The sequence below is a fragment of the Pteropus medius genome, unplaced genomic scaffold, assembly GCF_902729225.1.
Source record: "Pteropus medius unplaced genomic scaffold, Ma_sr-lr_union100, whole genome shotgun sequence".
NCBI classification, from domain to species: domain Eukaryota; kingdom Metazoa; phylum Chordata; class Mammalia; order Chiroptera; family Pteropodidae; genus Pteropus; species Pteropus medius.
Window position 1 is genome coordinate 1,793,148 of NW_024342470.1, and position 16,063 is coordinate 1,809,210.

General features: G+C 42.4%; 1 protein-coding gene and 1 pseudogene across 6 annotated transcripts in view; both read right to left on the reverse strand.

Moving 5' to 3' along the window:
* Positions 1-932: 932 nt before the first annotated feature.
* Positions 933-16,063, reverse strand: part of SCUBE2 (signal peptide, CUB domain and EGF like domain containing 2) — a 60,283-nt gene continuing 45,152 nt past the window's right edge. For 5 of the 6 annotated variants that reach the window (XM_039863536.1, XM_039863539.1, XM_039863538.1 and 2 more), the window contains 7 exons: positions 13,712-13,882; positions 11,465-11,632; positions 10,608-10,769; positions 8,355-8,636; positions 7,110-7,262; positions 3,236-3,315; positions 933-2,564 (listed from right to left, as the gene is read on the reverse strand). In XM_039863536.1, coding sequence (XP_039719470.1) covers positions 2,412-2,564; positions 3,236-3,315; positions 7,110-7,262; positions 8,355-8,636; positions 10,608-10,769; positions 11,465-11,632; positions 13,712-13,882 — 1,169 coding nt within the window. In that variant the 3' untranslated portion in view covers positions 933-2,411. The remainder of the gene's footprint in view (positions 2,565-3,235; positions 3,316-7,109; positions 7,263-8,354; positions 8,637-10,607; positions 10,770-11,464; positions 11,633-13,711; positions 13,883-16,063) is intronic. The other variant, XM_039863535.1, reaches the window with a different exon arrangement.
* On the reverse strand, positions 12,444-12,556 carry LOC120603296 (uncharacterized; annotated as a pseudogene).

Here is a 16,063-nt window from a genome sequence, read left to right on the forward strand (position 1 = left end):
CCCTGTGCAGCTTCCTGGCCTCGCCTCGTACCACTCACCTTCTCACTAGCACATACATGCCTGTTCCTGCATGATGGCCTTTGCAATTGGCTTTCCTCTATATGGAATGCTCTTTCTCCTCATTTTCCCAAGGCTGGTTCCTTCTTGCTATTTAGTTTTTAGTTAAAATGTTAGTTCTCTAGAGAGACCACCCACAGTCCACAATCCTAAAGTAGCCACACAGTCATCTGTTACATTAACCTATTTTAATTTTCCACATAACACTTACTACTAGCTGATACTTTTCATTGGAGATTTATTTGTTCATTGTCTGTCTCCTTCCTCTAAAATGTAAGTTCTTTGAGAGTAAGAATCTTGTCTGTCTTGTTACTGTGCATCCCTAGGGCCTAGAAGAATATCTGGCACATAGCAGATGTTCAGTAAATATTTGATTTAGCAGGTGGCAACAGTAGCCCCAGGCATCCAACAGGACCACAGCGTCAGTTAGGTTGGTTGACTGGGAGAGAGAGGAAGCTTCAGGAGGGCCTCAGTGGCTCATGCTTGTAAGAGGAGCACAGCTAAGGTGGATGGTCTATTCCTGGAGGATGCTTCACAGAGATGAGGTTTATGCAGCCTTCCTCCAACACCCAGCATATTTCTGTCCCTAGCCTTCTTGTGAAATCAGCCATACAGATTCACACAGTTATGAGCTTGGGCAGGATGGCTTGGTTTAGCTCACCCACCTCCCCATTGGTCAGGTCCCTGACTCAAGTTATATTACATTTGAATTTTCATCTTATCATTAGACTCAGAAATGTAGGCAAAGTTCTGGTATTACAAATTCCAAGTGCTTGTTTTAATTCTCTTCGAAAATTTGAACACCTTCATATTTTAATGAAGGTGTTGAAATTTAGAAATGAGAATTTAGGAGCCATCCAAATAAAGAAGAAAAGTTTGATTAGGGTTCTTTTTTTAATCAATCTTATTAATAGGTTAAAATAAACCACAAAACCACTGAGGTAAAAAGCGAGTTCAACAATAATAAAAGTCTTTGTTTTCTTTAAAAATATTTAACTATTTTTTAGTACTTTGGTATAGAGAATTGTGTGTACAGTTTATTACCAAAATAACAAAACACTATGTTTATGTGTAGTCAGCCCATTCATTAGGGAAATGGCAGCTTGCTCAATAGGATTCTTTTTTATTCACTGTAATGAGATTTTTGCCTATGGATTTAAATTTTTAAAAATACAATAATATTAAAAATTCAAGTTCCTGTAGAAGAAAATGATTGTGAGGCCCTGTTGTGCTGACCACAAGTGAGATGATTCCACGGTACTCAGAGGCCAGGATTTGTGTAGATGCCTCTGGCAATGATGTGACCATTAAGAGAGACTACCCTTAGCAGCGCTGCTCATGTCCTCAGAGCTGAGCCAGTCTCTCGCCCTGGAGGGTGAGAAAACAAGGCAAATATAACAGGCTGGTCTTTACCACATCCCACCTGGACCTCGGACAGCCCTGGTGGGAAGCCCACTGTGGAAACAGGACCCTTTGCAGTATGACTCAAGGTTTGTAAAGTCTCCTTTTCATGAATTCTCATCCACCAAGGAGATCCTGTCCGACCCGCTCTCCAGGCCCTATCACCATGTCCAGAAGAGTGTCTAAAGACATCGCTAGGGATAAAACCTGCACTGGGCCTTTGCTACAGAGTGGAAGCTGGCAACAAAGAAGGCTGTCAATTGGTCTACATTATTAAGTCTGAGGAATTACTTAGTTTTTATTTTTTTATTTCTAATTCTTTCTGTTTTAAGTGTATTTTAATGACCAATGCTTAGAACTCAAGATCCTGGGATCAAACTTAGGCCACACAACCTGGAGAAGAAGGCTGCGGAGAAACAGAGTCCTACCAAGTCTCAGGTGTGTGGATGGCGTCTAGAGGGCTCTCCCTCCCTCCTCTCCCCTACCCCCCTTTTCCTGATCTGCGTGGTCAGAGCTTGTACCTGGATGCAGAGAGCTCCCTTAGGGAGGGCTGGGCTGGAGGAAGCTGAGGTTTCAGGTGAGGCAGCCCCTTCTGTGGCCTCCTTTCCACCACAGCCCACTTGGGGAGGAGTGAGAACCCGGAAGGACAGGTGAGTCTCACCTGAGCTGACTGAGGTCCAGCTCAGCCAGCCCTTGATGTATCTAAGACATATCTGCCCACAGCAATGAGGAGCGGGTATGACTCCAAGCCTTTCTCAGTCCACATTCACAATGCTGAGAAAGAAAAACCAAGTTCATTTTACCAAAATATATGTATTATCTATAAAAATGGAACTCTAACGAGTCACTGCTACTGGAGGCAGTGATATCTGACTATGCTGGCTGCGGAAGCAGACAGCTGTGTCCCACCAGCCCACAGGCAGAACATGGAACTAAGTGGCATGTGGGCAGACTCATTTGTACGGTCTCAAAAACCTGGACACTTTGGAACGCAACAATCGGATGAAAGATCTTGGAAACATCTCCCGGGACTCCTGGGCCGTGTACTTGAAATAGTTCTGGGGATGGGCCAGGACATCAAACAGTGCCTTGATCAGCTTCTTATCCTAAAATGAACAGAAGTTTTGTTACTGGGCCAAAATATTTAAACATTCTGAAATTTTGCCAATGGAACTATAATGACCCAGTGTTAGGCTGATTAGCTGAAAAACACTTTGTTTTTCAAAAACTGAGTTTTAACTTTTTTCTAGTTTTCATTTTTCCTAATTATCAACAAAAAGCATGTATTGCTTTTATAAAGGAAGACTTAATATATAAAAAACTGTTTTCTTTTTCTAAACCAGACAAGATGCAAGCAACATTGGCATTTAGGGAATATTTATTGGGTTAGTGACATGGCAAGTGCTTATTGAAATTACTTATAAACATCTAAAATTTGGTGAATTTCATGCTTGAAGGACGGAGGAGCTGAGGATCTTCAACTATTTGGAGAACAAACATGAAAACAATTTGCTGCTGCCCTGGATTGATGATAAACAAGTTTCCCACTGCTCTTCCACACATTTCCAAATTGAAAAAATACAACTTCACTTGACAACACTACAGACAGCCTCGTGAAATTTTTTTTAATGAAGTCTAGTGAAGATATAAAACTGAGCTCAGCCCAGAGCAGGCTAGGTGTCTGAAAGATGGCAATACAGAGCAAAGAGACCTTCCTCTGAAGGTTGCTCAGAAGCTCTGTGCATGACTGCCATGTCCACCTTCGGTACATACTCACCTTGAGTATTTCCTGATGATTCTCAGATGCATAGAGCCTTCCATCTCGAACTATGTCTTCGATGAGTTCCTGGTAGTCCTCTATTGGAAGAAAGGACATATTTTACATTTGTATGGTTTAGTTACTTCCAAACTCAGTTTTTCTTTCCTTTTTTTTAAATAAGGTTCTGAGAAATGCTCCTTCTGTAGCTGCTGTCAGAACAATGACCTCTGCTATCCGGGAGGCAATCAGAAGATAACATCCATAGACTCCCCAGCACATCCTTTCACCTTCCAGCATTGGCACCCATCTTTCCTGTTCTGTCTTCCTTCAGATAAACCCTCTGTGCATCCAGTCAAGGCCTATCCTTCCACTTTGCTCACTGGCTCCATCTTCTCTCACAAAATCAAGGGCATTGTTCCAGTAATTCTGCTCTTTCTTTCCTATATAATAAAATGTCCTCTCTCTACTAGTCTCTTCCTTCAGCATGCAAACATGCTGTTATGTCTCCAATCCAAAAAAAAAGTCCCTCTCTTGACCTCATTTCTCCTTCCAGCTTCCATTCTGTGTCGCTGCTCCCATTTGTAGCAAAACGCCTTGAAAGAATTGTGAACACTCACTGTCTCTGATTCTTGTCTCTGATTTCTTTCTTTCTCAAACCCAGTCCAGTCAGCTTTGGACTCTACCACTCACCCAAAACTGCTTGTCAAGGTCACCAATGGCCTTCATGTTGCTAAACCCCAAAGGTCAACTCTCAATCCTTATCTTCCTTGATGCATCAGTAGCATTTGATTTGACAAATTACCCCTCCTCCTTGATCCACTTCTTCACTCATCTTCTAGGACACCACACTCTTTGGTTTTCCTTGTACCCCAATGGTTTCTTTGTCTGAGGCTCTGTTGCTTTTCCTTCTTCTCTTCCTGACCTATTATTGTAGGAGGGTCCCAGAGCTCAGTGCTTGATTGTCATCTCTTTTCTGTCTATACTCACTCCCTGGTGAGCTCATCCAGGCTCATGCCTCTTCTCTCCCTCTCTACTTTTCTCCTTTCTCTCCTCTTCCTTTTTTCTCTCTCTGTCCTTATATTATATAAAACAATCAAGCTTCTTATCCACCAAGCAAGACCTTTCTCTCCTTTTTTTTTTTGAATGGGGTTAGGGGTGGGGAGAATTTGGCTGGTTGGAAAGGGAAGAAAGTTACTCATTTTCTCATTAATAATTTTGGGTCCTGACATACACATTAAATGCAGAGCACACAGTGTAAGCCTTCTCCAAATGGAACCCCTTCAAAGTCTAGTCTATTTCCTACAGTCATAATTCAAATCAAGCATATGCAAAACACAATCTTGCTGAAAAAAAATGCCTCTTTGTATGCATATCATGTGCAACAAAACCAAACAAATCATAAGAACATCACTGGAACTGTGTGGGAGGAGTTCTTGAAAAAGCGTCCCCTTGTCAAGTGATTGTAAATGGAAATTAATAGTATACTACTCATAATTACAATTTAACACATATGCAATTTCACTGGTACTCTATTCATATGGCATCTTTCTTCTTATGCTTTTATTTTAGTGAGTATAAAATATGAGTAAGGGCACATGCTTTTTATCTTGAATGCCTCTGCTGCTGAGTCCCTACCTCAGAGGACTAGCTCCTTTTGATGATGGGCATTTGCTGTGCTATGTTCTGCTTCAGAGAGAGCTGGAGAGCTGTTTACCACTATATCAAATGCTTCTAGACCACTCCCTTTTAAAAATATTTCCTCTGCTTTTAAGAACTACTGTGTCTCCCCACTTGCTCTAACAGTCATGAACAAAGCAGTCAGGTATTATAGGCAAGAACTCAGGACCTATAGTCCCAAAGACCTCTGCAACTTTATGCTGCTGTGACCTTGGGCCAGCTAAATCTCACAGCCAGAGTGGCTTCATCTGTAAAATTAGGAAAGAATCGTGTCTATTTTATGGGTGATTGTGAGGAATATGCCATGTCAAAAGCACTTCGCATGTGCCTGGTGCTCAGTGATGCTCAGCCCACATTAGTCATGACTACAGTTCTCCCTGTTCCCCAGCAGTCAGTGGGACAGTCTACAGAGGCCTCATCTGCCCTTTCTAAATGTGATATCCGTTCTTCTGAGCTTAGAAACCATATATCAAACTTATCTGAAATATATGTTTAAAAAATATATTAAATAGGCTCTAGGTGAAAATCTAAATGTCTTCTGTATGGCCAAAGCAGCAATTTTCAACTACTTTCTGCTGTAACATGTGCAAGACGCACTCCTGTGGGCCTGACCAGGGTTATGTGTAATTTCCTTTCGTCTTTAATTTTTTAAAAAATCAAGATGTTTTCTTGTATCACAAAGGCAGAGTTCAGAACAGCCAGACTAAACTATGTGAGCTTTTATGACACTTATTCTAGAGTCTCCACGTTTTGGTTCCTTCCTGACTCCAGATAGGGGAGGTTTTCAGCTGGCTGCTTTCAGGTAGATGAGGCACTCTGTCTTTCAGCAGGGCCCTGTGGGAGGCACTTGTGTCTACCTAGGAGTCCGATACTAAGAGCCCATGTCTTGGGTATTTGACATGGTTTCTGGTGCAGAGAGGATAATCCTAGCTTTTGGAATACATTAGAAATAAACTTTGTGAAGTGTTTTTAGGAAATCCATAGAATATTTTCTTTCCAAAAGACCTACTTTGGGCACTTGTCTGTCTAAACACCTTCAATGGCTCCCTATACAATTAGATTTACTCTTCTAAGTTTGGCACTCACAACCTAACCCCCATCCCCTCCTAATCTCATCTCTCAGTGCTAAGTCCCATGCACTCTACTAACTGGCCAAATCATCAGTCTCCACATATGCCAAATACTTTGTCATTCCTTCTTCCTGAATGTTCTTCCTCCCATTTATAAAACAAAACAAAAATCTCATGTTCTTTCTAGATCCAAATCTCTTGAGACTTTTCTCCAAATCTTTCAAAAACCCATGCAAAATTAACTGTTGCCACTTCTTCTATCTTCACACAGAGGATAGTACATGCCCCATTATAGCATCTATGACAATATATACTTTTTTAAGTTTCTATCACTTACCATGTTGTCTCCAGCACTTAGCCCAATGCCTGGCACAGTAGATGCTCATTAAATATTTGTTGGATGGATGAATGAGTAAGTTCATGAATGAACAGATGACTCTTCCCCTATAGATTATGAGGTCCTCTGGGACAAGGTCCAGTTTATTTTGTATTCTTAGTAAATGTTGGTCAACAAAGTGTCAGAGCTAAGTAGGGCTCCAAAGATATCCTTTCACTTAACAAGAAGAAAATGAAACCAGAGAAGTCATCTCACTTGCCCAAAATCACTCAGTGAGTTAGTGGTAGACACAGGGCCAGAACTTGAGTCTTTCTCCCCTCTCCTCAGGATTCCTTTTAATAAAAGCCACAATTATGTTAATATTTATTGAGTATTTACTATGTGCTGGGCATTGCACCAAGTCCATCAGATATATTCCCATTGAACTCTTATATTAAGTTTAATGATTATCATCATTTGCCCATTAAGAAAATGAGGCTTAGAGATTGTAAGTAACATAAACAAAATCACAATAGAGATCAAACTAGGCTAGCTGACTCCAAAGCCCATGTTCTTACCCACCAAGCTATGCTCCCTTTTATTTTCTAAAACATCTTTTCATTCCAGTAGTCAGTGTTCCCAAATGCCAGTTTAAAATTTGGCACTTATGAGTCAGCAATGTCCTTTGTCCTGATCTTGCCTGACTTTCTGGGCATGCGTGCTGGTCAGTAATCCACCAGTTGGCCCAGAAGTTGATTCTGTTCAAAGCAGAGATGCTCCTCCCAAGTAGAGCCTTCTCCAAAGGCAGCCCGAGCTTCATAGCACTTACCATCATATGTCACATAGGGGACCTGGAACCCTCTGGCGCTGTTCCCTTCGTTGGACTTAAACTGAATCCACAGCTTCTTTGATCTGGAGGTGAAGGCAATAGGGCGTTCATAGGTCTGGCAGGTTTCATATGTCGTCACAGAATTGGATGAAGCTGCCAAGGGAAGTTAGAGAGGGGTAAGGTTCAAAATTCATCACTGAGTAGGCATACGATGAACATTTATCTTTTCAAATGCTCACACTATAAAACAAATTATGCTCAAGAGCTCTTCAGGCCCAGCTGAGCCATCATAAGAGCTAAAGTCCGGGAAATTGAGTAGATGCATTTGGTGATGCGGGCCTCCAGGGGAGGCTAACTGAAAGGCCTGTGGCCAAGCAAATGGCAGCAGCCCAGGATGCAGCACACTAGGAGCTGGAGAAGGAGTCCGTACATCCCAGAGCTGACCTGCTGTAACCTAGGAATAATTACCGCCAACTACTACATACGTCCTAGGACCAGGCAGTGTGCTACGCACTTTATAAACTTTATCTAACTAACTCTCTGAAAACTGTAGAAAGCTGGTTCAGTCGTTGTCTCATTTATAGAGATTAAGCACCTGGCCAGGGTCACACAGCCAGTATGTGGAAAAGTCAAGACCCACACCTGTCTTCCGACACTGAAACCACTAATAAGAACAGCAAACACATATGCTTTAAGAATATGAACTCATTTATTCCTCGTGATAACCCTATGAGGTAACAACATTATCACATTTTAATGGATGAGGAAACTGAGGCAAAGAAAACCCAAAAAGTATGCCCAAGACCACAGAACTAATAAGAAGTGGAGCTGGGAGTCAGACCCAGGCAGTCTAGCCACGGAGCCCACTCACTACACTATCTCTAAGCTGTGCTGACTGCAGTGTCCCTTTGTGGACACTGGGTCACGTGTCAAGATGGGAGGAGGGTTCTTCCTGGCTGGACCATGCCTTTTGCTTTGGTCAGTTCCCACGCCATGAGTTAATTCCTAGAGTGAGGTAAGTGTCCAGGTCCAGCCATGCATGAGCTTCATCAATTCTCTGTGTCCTTGTGGAAGAAGGTACCCAGCAAGCACAGAGCAAAGACTGACCTGCAGGAATCCCACTGGGGTTCAGCAAGAGGCCTCAGTGTGTGGTTTTTGTCTAAATTTTGTTTCTTGGCAAACTCTAAAAACTTATGACTCATCTCTATTCTAATACAAAGGTGATATTCTAGATCTGGTTCTCACATTGAAAGCTGGGTGGTGGGGGGCATGTCATCAGGCTTCCCAGCTGGCCCTGGGAGGGGAGGGGAGCAGAGGGGTAGGACGCACAGGTTTTCCGCATCACCAGGTAGTCTCCACAGTCATCCTCTATAGGCAGGAAGATCTCAGGGACCACAATCAAGATGCGGCGCTTGGGGGGCGGGTTGATGGTCCACGTACACTCAGTGTTGGCCGGGTAATTGCCTGGGTAATTTGGGGATTCGATGTATCCGGTGAAATCTCCCAGCTCCCCCCCACATCTTCTGTCTGGAAGAGGAAATGCCATGAGTTATAAAGGCACAACATCACTCTGCCATAGCCGCTGAGAACCACTGTGTCCCTTTTGTCATTGAGGAATGGGGCCTGGAAATGATAGTATCCTGGGATTGAATCTGTCCTGTTATGCCCAGGGTCCCCTCTGGGAGCCTAGCTACATTCGCTCCCCACACAGAGCCCACCCTTCTGAGTTCTCAGGCATCATTTTCTTTTTAGCTTAATGGTGCTCAAGGTCAGGGGCAGGCGTTTGTGAAACAAAAGGACAACTTTAGTTTTCAATATTTTGTTTACAAAGTCCAAGTGCCAGGGGAACCATGACACAGAACCTCTAGGTCTGTCAAAATCTGGGAGAACAGAGCTTACTGCTCAGTAGAGGACATTTAACCCCTTCCTAGAGATCTTTGATGAAGACATGACAGCCATATTCTTTCGCTTTTTTTCTGGTCAAGACCATGTTTTATTTTTAAGTGGGGAAGAGAATTCTAATTAGCTATCAGTCAGTATGGGGCAGGCTAGATATTCACCTTTGGCACCAAAGACAAGGAGTGAACACACGCACACACACGCGTGCTCATGCGCGCGCGCACACACACACAAACACACCCCTCGGCCACATATTCATTCATTGACTTTCCTCATCCAACAAATGTTATCAAAAGCTCTGGGGGTTCAGAAATGAGAAAGACACAATCCTCGCCCTCAAAGGATTTATTGTTTAAAACTGTCAGGTGAATCTGTGCAAGAGAAAATGTTAAAGAAATTACCCTTTTCCTTTTTAATTGTAACTGAGATTTATTACTCTAGTAAAAAAAAAAAAAATAAGCAGACTTTTCTTCTTAGAAGATGGGGAAGGGAGAGCCTTGGAGCTGAGAAAACTGCCTTTGAGCCTGAAGGAACATGCCATGTGGCTCCCAAAGAGCAGAAGGTGGGAGTACAAGAAACAGATTTCATCTTGGTGTGGAGAAGAACCTTCCAACACTGTGAACTTCCCCAAATCTAGGATATCATGACAGGTAGTAAGATTCTTGTTATGCCAAGTTTTCGAGAAGAGATTAGAGGGCTACTTGTGAAGATATGGTTAAAGGGACTTCATTGGGATAGAGAGAAAACTAGATAATCTTCCAATCATAAAATTGAAATGATTCACTGCCCCTGTCAATCCCAAACTCCTCCAGCTTAGGGAAGCCTCCTTGCTCCTGAACATTGCTGTCTTAATGAGACCAAATCAGCTGAGATTTACTTTTTGGCCTTTACTAGAGAATTTTACACAATGATTACAAACAAACAAACAACACGACAAGAAGTCATTGAATGATTTGCTTCCTCCTTCTCATAAAATACCAATCAAACTCCTTACTGTAGTATTCAAGGCTTCCCTTCCTGGAGTCTCTTCCCCAAAAGCGTTTTGCTTTTCTGAGCCTGTGTTTCCTCCCAGCTATGCTCTTAGGCATAAAGCTTTTTCTCCTGCTCTCCCCACAGTCTCCCCACCAAAACTTTCTCATGCCCTCCAGAAGACTTTGCTCATTTCTCCAGAAAGAATGAGTTGCTCCCTCCTCCACAATCCCACAGCTTGTGCTACCTGAGAGGCTAGGGACTTGTTCTGCCTGGCACATAGCAGTCATGAAATAATGCTGGCTGAACAGGGATGAATTGAAATTTTGCCCTTAGGAGGAAATTACAGCAACTACAGGCCTGTGAATGTGCCTGGAGAAGTAGCCAGAATCAATAAAGGTGACTACCTGGGGGTCAAGCCCTGGTCTCTTTCAGTGCTGGTCTACAAAGTCGTGAGCTGGGCTAAGAACATGTACATGGTTCTGAATGAACCTGAGATCCTTGACACAGACAGACACACACACACACACACACACACACACACACACACACACACACACACACACACACACGGACCCAGGCACTTGACTTTGTAATTAGCGCTGTGAAAAGCCTTAGAGAGAGACCTACTTTTACACTGGGTTATATTTGTGGAGCCATCAAAGTCAGTCGTAGTATTTCCTGGGCAAGAAACACAATTATTTTTTCCAAATTCAGGCTGATATGTTCCTGCTGGGCAACGAATACATCGGTGAGTGGTGGTGTTGTAGAAGTGTCCAGGAGAACATTGAACTGTGCAAACAGAAATGAGTGGAAAGAATGAAAAAAAAAGTATTTTTATCCAATGTAAGATAAAAGATTTCACAGTTAATGAAATCAATTTTTATCCCAAATGAAGTACTGCTTTCCTACTAATCTGTGGCTAATCAACACTTAATTCTCTAAATAGCCAGCCTAGGTGGAACTTGTGACTCATGTTGCTAAGAAAAACACAAAGGGAACAAAGTATGGCTGTATCTTCAAAAAGTTTGTGGTCCATGCAGAGTCAGGAATAAACAGTTACAACTCGTCTTCATGCAGAGCATGTTTGTGAGTATTGAGGGTACAGAACTGACACTGGGCGTGAACCTGGGCTCCTACAAGAGGCAGCAGGAGTAGGGCTCTGGAGAAGGGGTAGGACGTGTCAGGGTGGGATGGTGGGTCGCTCTAGGTAAGAGTGCTGAGAGGGAGGAAGGCTGGGAGGAAGAAGCTGGGGAACCTGTGTACACCTGCTCATCTCTCCCTGGTTGTCCCTCCAGTCATGTTTAGGGGATTCCCGTGCTCCCTGCATATCCTGCAGGGGTGGATAAAGCGGGACCTGACATCCCAGCCAGTGGGGCACCACCCAGGGCCCCTCTGGGCTGGGCTTGATCAGAGCTTTATCAGACTCCTGTGGTTCTCAAATGGGAAATTCAGTTCTGGAAAAAGGCAAATTGCCACATCCTCACCTCTGGTTTCACAGTGCTGGAAGGAAGTGGCTCCCAGATGTTTAGTGGGGAGGCCTCCGCCACAGGAGAAGCAGGAAGTACGGCCAACTTCAGGCTGGAATGTGCCCAGGGCACAGAGCTGGCAGGGTGTAAAGCCATCAGCAGAATATTCACCAGGTTGGCACAGACCTGGAGACCAATGACCCTAAGTGAGCAAGGCCCCTGGGGCAGAGATCCTTTCCCATCTCTCTGCAGATGACATCAGACTTTGGACAGGCCTCACAGTCTGTGCTGACTCAGCCCCCACCTCAATGACAGAAGCCCTGTCCTGCCCTGCCACTGACCCCGAGTAGGTGGCATGTGAGTGCCTGATGTTTACCCATAGGGCTACATAGTAAAGTGCAAAGATGTCTCCAAGGAGCCAAATGCTGACTGCTTCCCAAGCATGGAGCAGGCCTGGGTGTGCTTCAGGCTTAGGACTGCACAGGGCCCAGGCAGCACCTGCAATGCAGAAGACCCCAGAGAGAGGGTTCTCAGCCCTCAAACCAATCTGGTCATTCAACCCAGAAGTATACCCTCACCCAGCTGATTACATCCTACTGATAGAAAGACTCTTCCAGTCACAGAAGAATCTCCTGTTTTACCAATTATATTTACTATGTTACATCTCCTTGCCCTCAGGTGTGTCCTGGCCTCCCTCAATTAGTCTATGAAATCCAAGCAACCAATTCACATTGACTGAGGAACCAAGTGGCCTTTACTTTAAGCACCTTATTTTATTACTATTTTTTTAGTTTATGACAAGGAGCACAGCTTCTATGACAACTAGGTCATGATAGGCAAGATGCTATAAAAATCTGTTGCCACTTGATTAGAGATCCTAATCATCTCTCCTCTATTAATTTTCTTTCTTTTTTTTTTTAGGCGAGGCAACCCTTGGTCGATCTCACAGATTGCAAGGAGCTTGTCATTTTACAATCCCTTATTTTTTTATGTTTTACGCCTACAGCACCTGGTCTTCCTAGTACTAACCAAGTACTAACCAGGCCCGACCCAGCTTAGCTTCCGAGATCAGGTGGGATCGGGCTTGTTCAGGGTAGCATGGCCGTAGACTCTCCTCTATTAATTTTCATAGTCTTCTTTCTACCCATAAGTTAGGGTTTTAGTGGCATTTAATGAACACACACCCAAGTGAGGAGTCTGGAACCTGTCACACCTGGCTTCTGATTTCAAATCCTCCACTCCTTGGCTGTGTGACCTTGAAAGAGTCACTTTAACATTATAAAGTTGTTATCGTGAAACAACGACCATATAAAAAGTTTATGTAATACACTTAGCATGATGCCTGGCATAGATAGGTATTCAATAAACGTTAGTTATTATTATTATTATTATTATATTCTTATATTTATAAATATAAAGGTCACATATAAGTGTGAACATATGCCCCAAAGTACCTCCTCATCAACTTTGCAGTTAGTTCTAGGATTTCATAACAGGTCAAAGATGTGGTAGGAGTTACATTCAATCTGAGGATCTGACTTTTAAACCAGAACAGGTCCTGCGGTTGAACTTGGGGTCATTTAGGTGGGAACTAAAGCTGGCTCTGGGCATCACTGGAAGGAGAGGCCAGAGCCGCAGGGGGCCCTGCGCACTGTGCCACGTACACACCCACAAATCTCCACGTCAGATCACCTTCCATTTGAGCCCACAGTGTCAATACAGCTGATCCTTCTTCTATTTAATAAAAGGGAAGACATTTGTTAATATATAGGAAAGAAGCCCAACTGAACCTAAGTAAGCTTGGCTCCAGAGTTAACATTTTATAAGAGACAATTAAAAACTCTTCACAGAGTTTTTTTTAACAATCAGGTGGATCCTATTAAAATATCAATATGCTATGAATCTGAGACCAAAGCTAGAAAAATAATCAGAACTACTTTCTCCATTTTAATACTTTCAATAATCTCTATGTACTAGCAGATCACTCAGGTCTTAGGGTTTATTTATTTATAGTGAATAAAGCATGTGATTGCAACATTTACACTTTTTTCTGCCGATGTATTTTATCAGATTGTCATTTATTTATTCAAGTGGGCATTACCCAGCAAGTGTCAGGCACTGAGTCAGGCACGGGAGAGCCAGGGAGGAACCCGATATGGCCCCTGGAGCAGTGTGCACTGTCTGTATTGAAATGTACTTATGCCTCCTGTATAAATAATGATATTGGGGACTAGAAGAGCAAGCAGGGGTAGGCAGAATGCTTACCTCCACATTCAGACACATTCCAAGCTTCTGAGGTCTTCAAGGCCCCAGGATTTTCTGGTCTTGGGCATGGTTCGCATGTGATTTGTCCTTCCTCATTTTGGAAGGTTCCATTTGGACACAAAATGCAGCGTTCTTGTACTCCATCATAATATGTCCCAGCCCTGCAACTGACTAGCCAAAGGAGAAAATGATCTGGTCAGTGATAGGACAGAGGCTAAGGAGGGGCAATGTGAATGCTACAGATGAAGATACACAAATGGCAATGACCCCACATTACCCCATACAAACCCCCTGGATACAGAATGTGCAGCACCTCTATATTCCCTTTGAACACCCTCTTTGCCATGATTCCTGTTACCTACCTGTTAGAGGCATTAATGGGTCTTCTTTCCCTAGACCATGATTCCTGTTACCTACCTGTTAGAGGCATTAATGAGTCTTCTTACCCTAGACCATGAGCTCCTTGGGGGCAGGGATCATGGTGGCCCTAATTATTTTTGAGCACAAGCACTTGATGACTCTCCCTACTACACAGGACTGCCAGAAGGATTATAAAAGTGAAAATCATTCATTGAACATAGGCCTACTAAGGGAAGAACAGAGAGGAGGGTAATTTTAATTCTGGCTGGTGGCATCCTGGAAGGTTTCTTACAGGAAGCCACATTTGCGTCAGGCCTTGAAGGATGACTAGACTCTCCCCAGGTAGGAAAGCAGGCAGGTCGTAAAGATTCATGCATGACACATGGGATGAGAGGGAAGAAAGGAAGGTTTGGGGTAGATTAAAAAATTTCTTAAATGCTAGGCATTTAGATTTTATTCTGCAGGTAGAGGAGCCAATGAAAGAAGAGGAATGAGACCAGAAGTTATGTTATGAAAAGGTCATTCTCTGGTGGCTGAAGGGAGAGTGATCTCAAGGGTCTTACAGAGAAGCTCTCCAAAATAGCACAATTCATATTTGGAATAAAATTAATATGCTACAAATTGTAAATCCTCATCAATATCTCCCGAAAGAACAAACTACAAGGAAATTAATAACTATGCTTCTGATTACATTTCTGGTGTTGTTAGTTAAATGTGGATTTATATCTTATTGTAGGATATAAATATAAAGTAAATATATTGAATTGTGTTTCTAGTATGATATTCAAACATCATCATCATAACCACTAAAAGAGCCTTTCTAATAGCTAACATCTGTTGAGTACATACAATCCACTATATGCCATGCCAAAAGCTTTACTTACAGTATCTCATTTATTCCTAAAAACAACCATAAGGAGCTAGGTGCTATTATTAGCTCTATTTTACAGAAAGAAAGACTTAGGAACATTAAATAATTTTGTCACGTTCTCACAGCTAATCTGGGAAATACACCTACAGTGAGATCAAGAGCTTTGAGATTAAGGGAAGAAAAAGTCATTTAACAAAAACGCAGACTGAATCACAATTTAAGACTTTGCCAAGGATTCTCTATGGGGCATTAGGGAAGTATGACTGAAATAAACACATTCTCTTTTATGTTTAAGATACCAAGAAATAGAAAACAAAGTATCGAATGATAAAATTAGTTATTATATCTCTTGGAATAGCTGTAAGGGGGAATATCTGTTTTTATTCTATCCTACAAAAGTAATCTGTATATATGCTTATAGAGTTAAACATGACAAAGTTCTCTATTGCCAGTAATAAAAATGTCTTTTCATTATTCTCTATAATTTTTTTAAAATGAGGCTTTTAAAAAATCAAAGTAAGCCAAAATAAACCACATTTCAAATATTATTTCTATAAATGCAATCAATCAAGAAGGTCTACTCTACATTCTAAGTGTTAATACTTTTTTATATTGTTTGGATTTCCTTTTACAGCGTCACGTATAATTTTTATTTGATTTTTTAAAAAAAATCGAAAGTGAACCAAACTTGCTTTTTGGCAGACAACATTGTAATGAGTATGATGCATAGATGTGTGGCAGACAAAGCCTGTAATTCCAGATTTATTCTCTAAATGCAGCCCTGCTGGTTTCCACGATCACTCTGATTTCAGCTCTGCTCCCCCGAAAAGCTAGACTGAATTATGTACTAGGGATTCATGACTGTTTATTCCGTGCCCTACCTGATTATTCTGATGCCTACAGCAAGCCAGTAAATGAGAGAATAACCCCTCCATGGTTCTAACAGGCCAAATGTCACGAAGACTGACACAAAGTAACTAAAACCTAGGCTGTCTGGAACCCCTCTAGCCTAAGCCATTTCCATTTAGGAAACAGCAGTTTTCATAACACTCATTCGCCCTAAAGGGAAAGTGCCCGTATGATGGCAATGACTCCAACAGCCCCAGTAATTGTAACTTAGA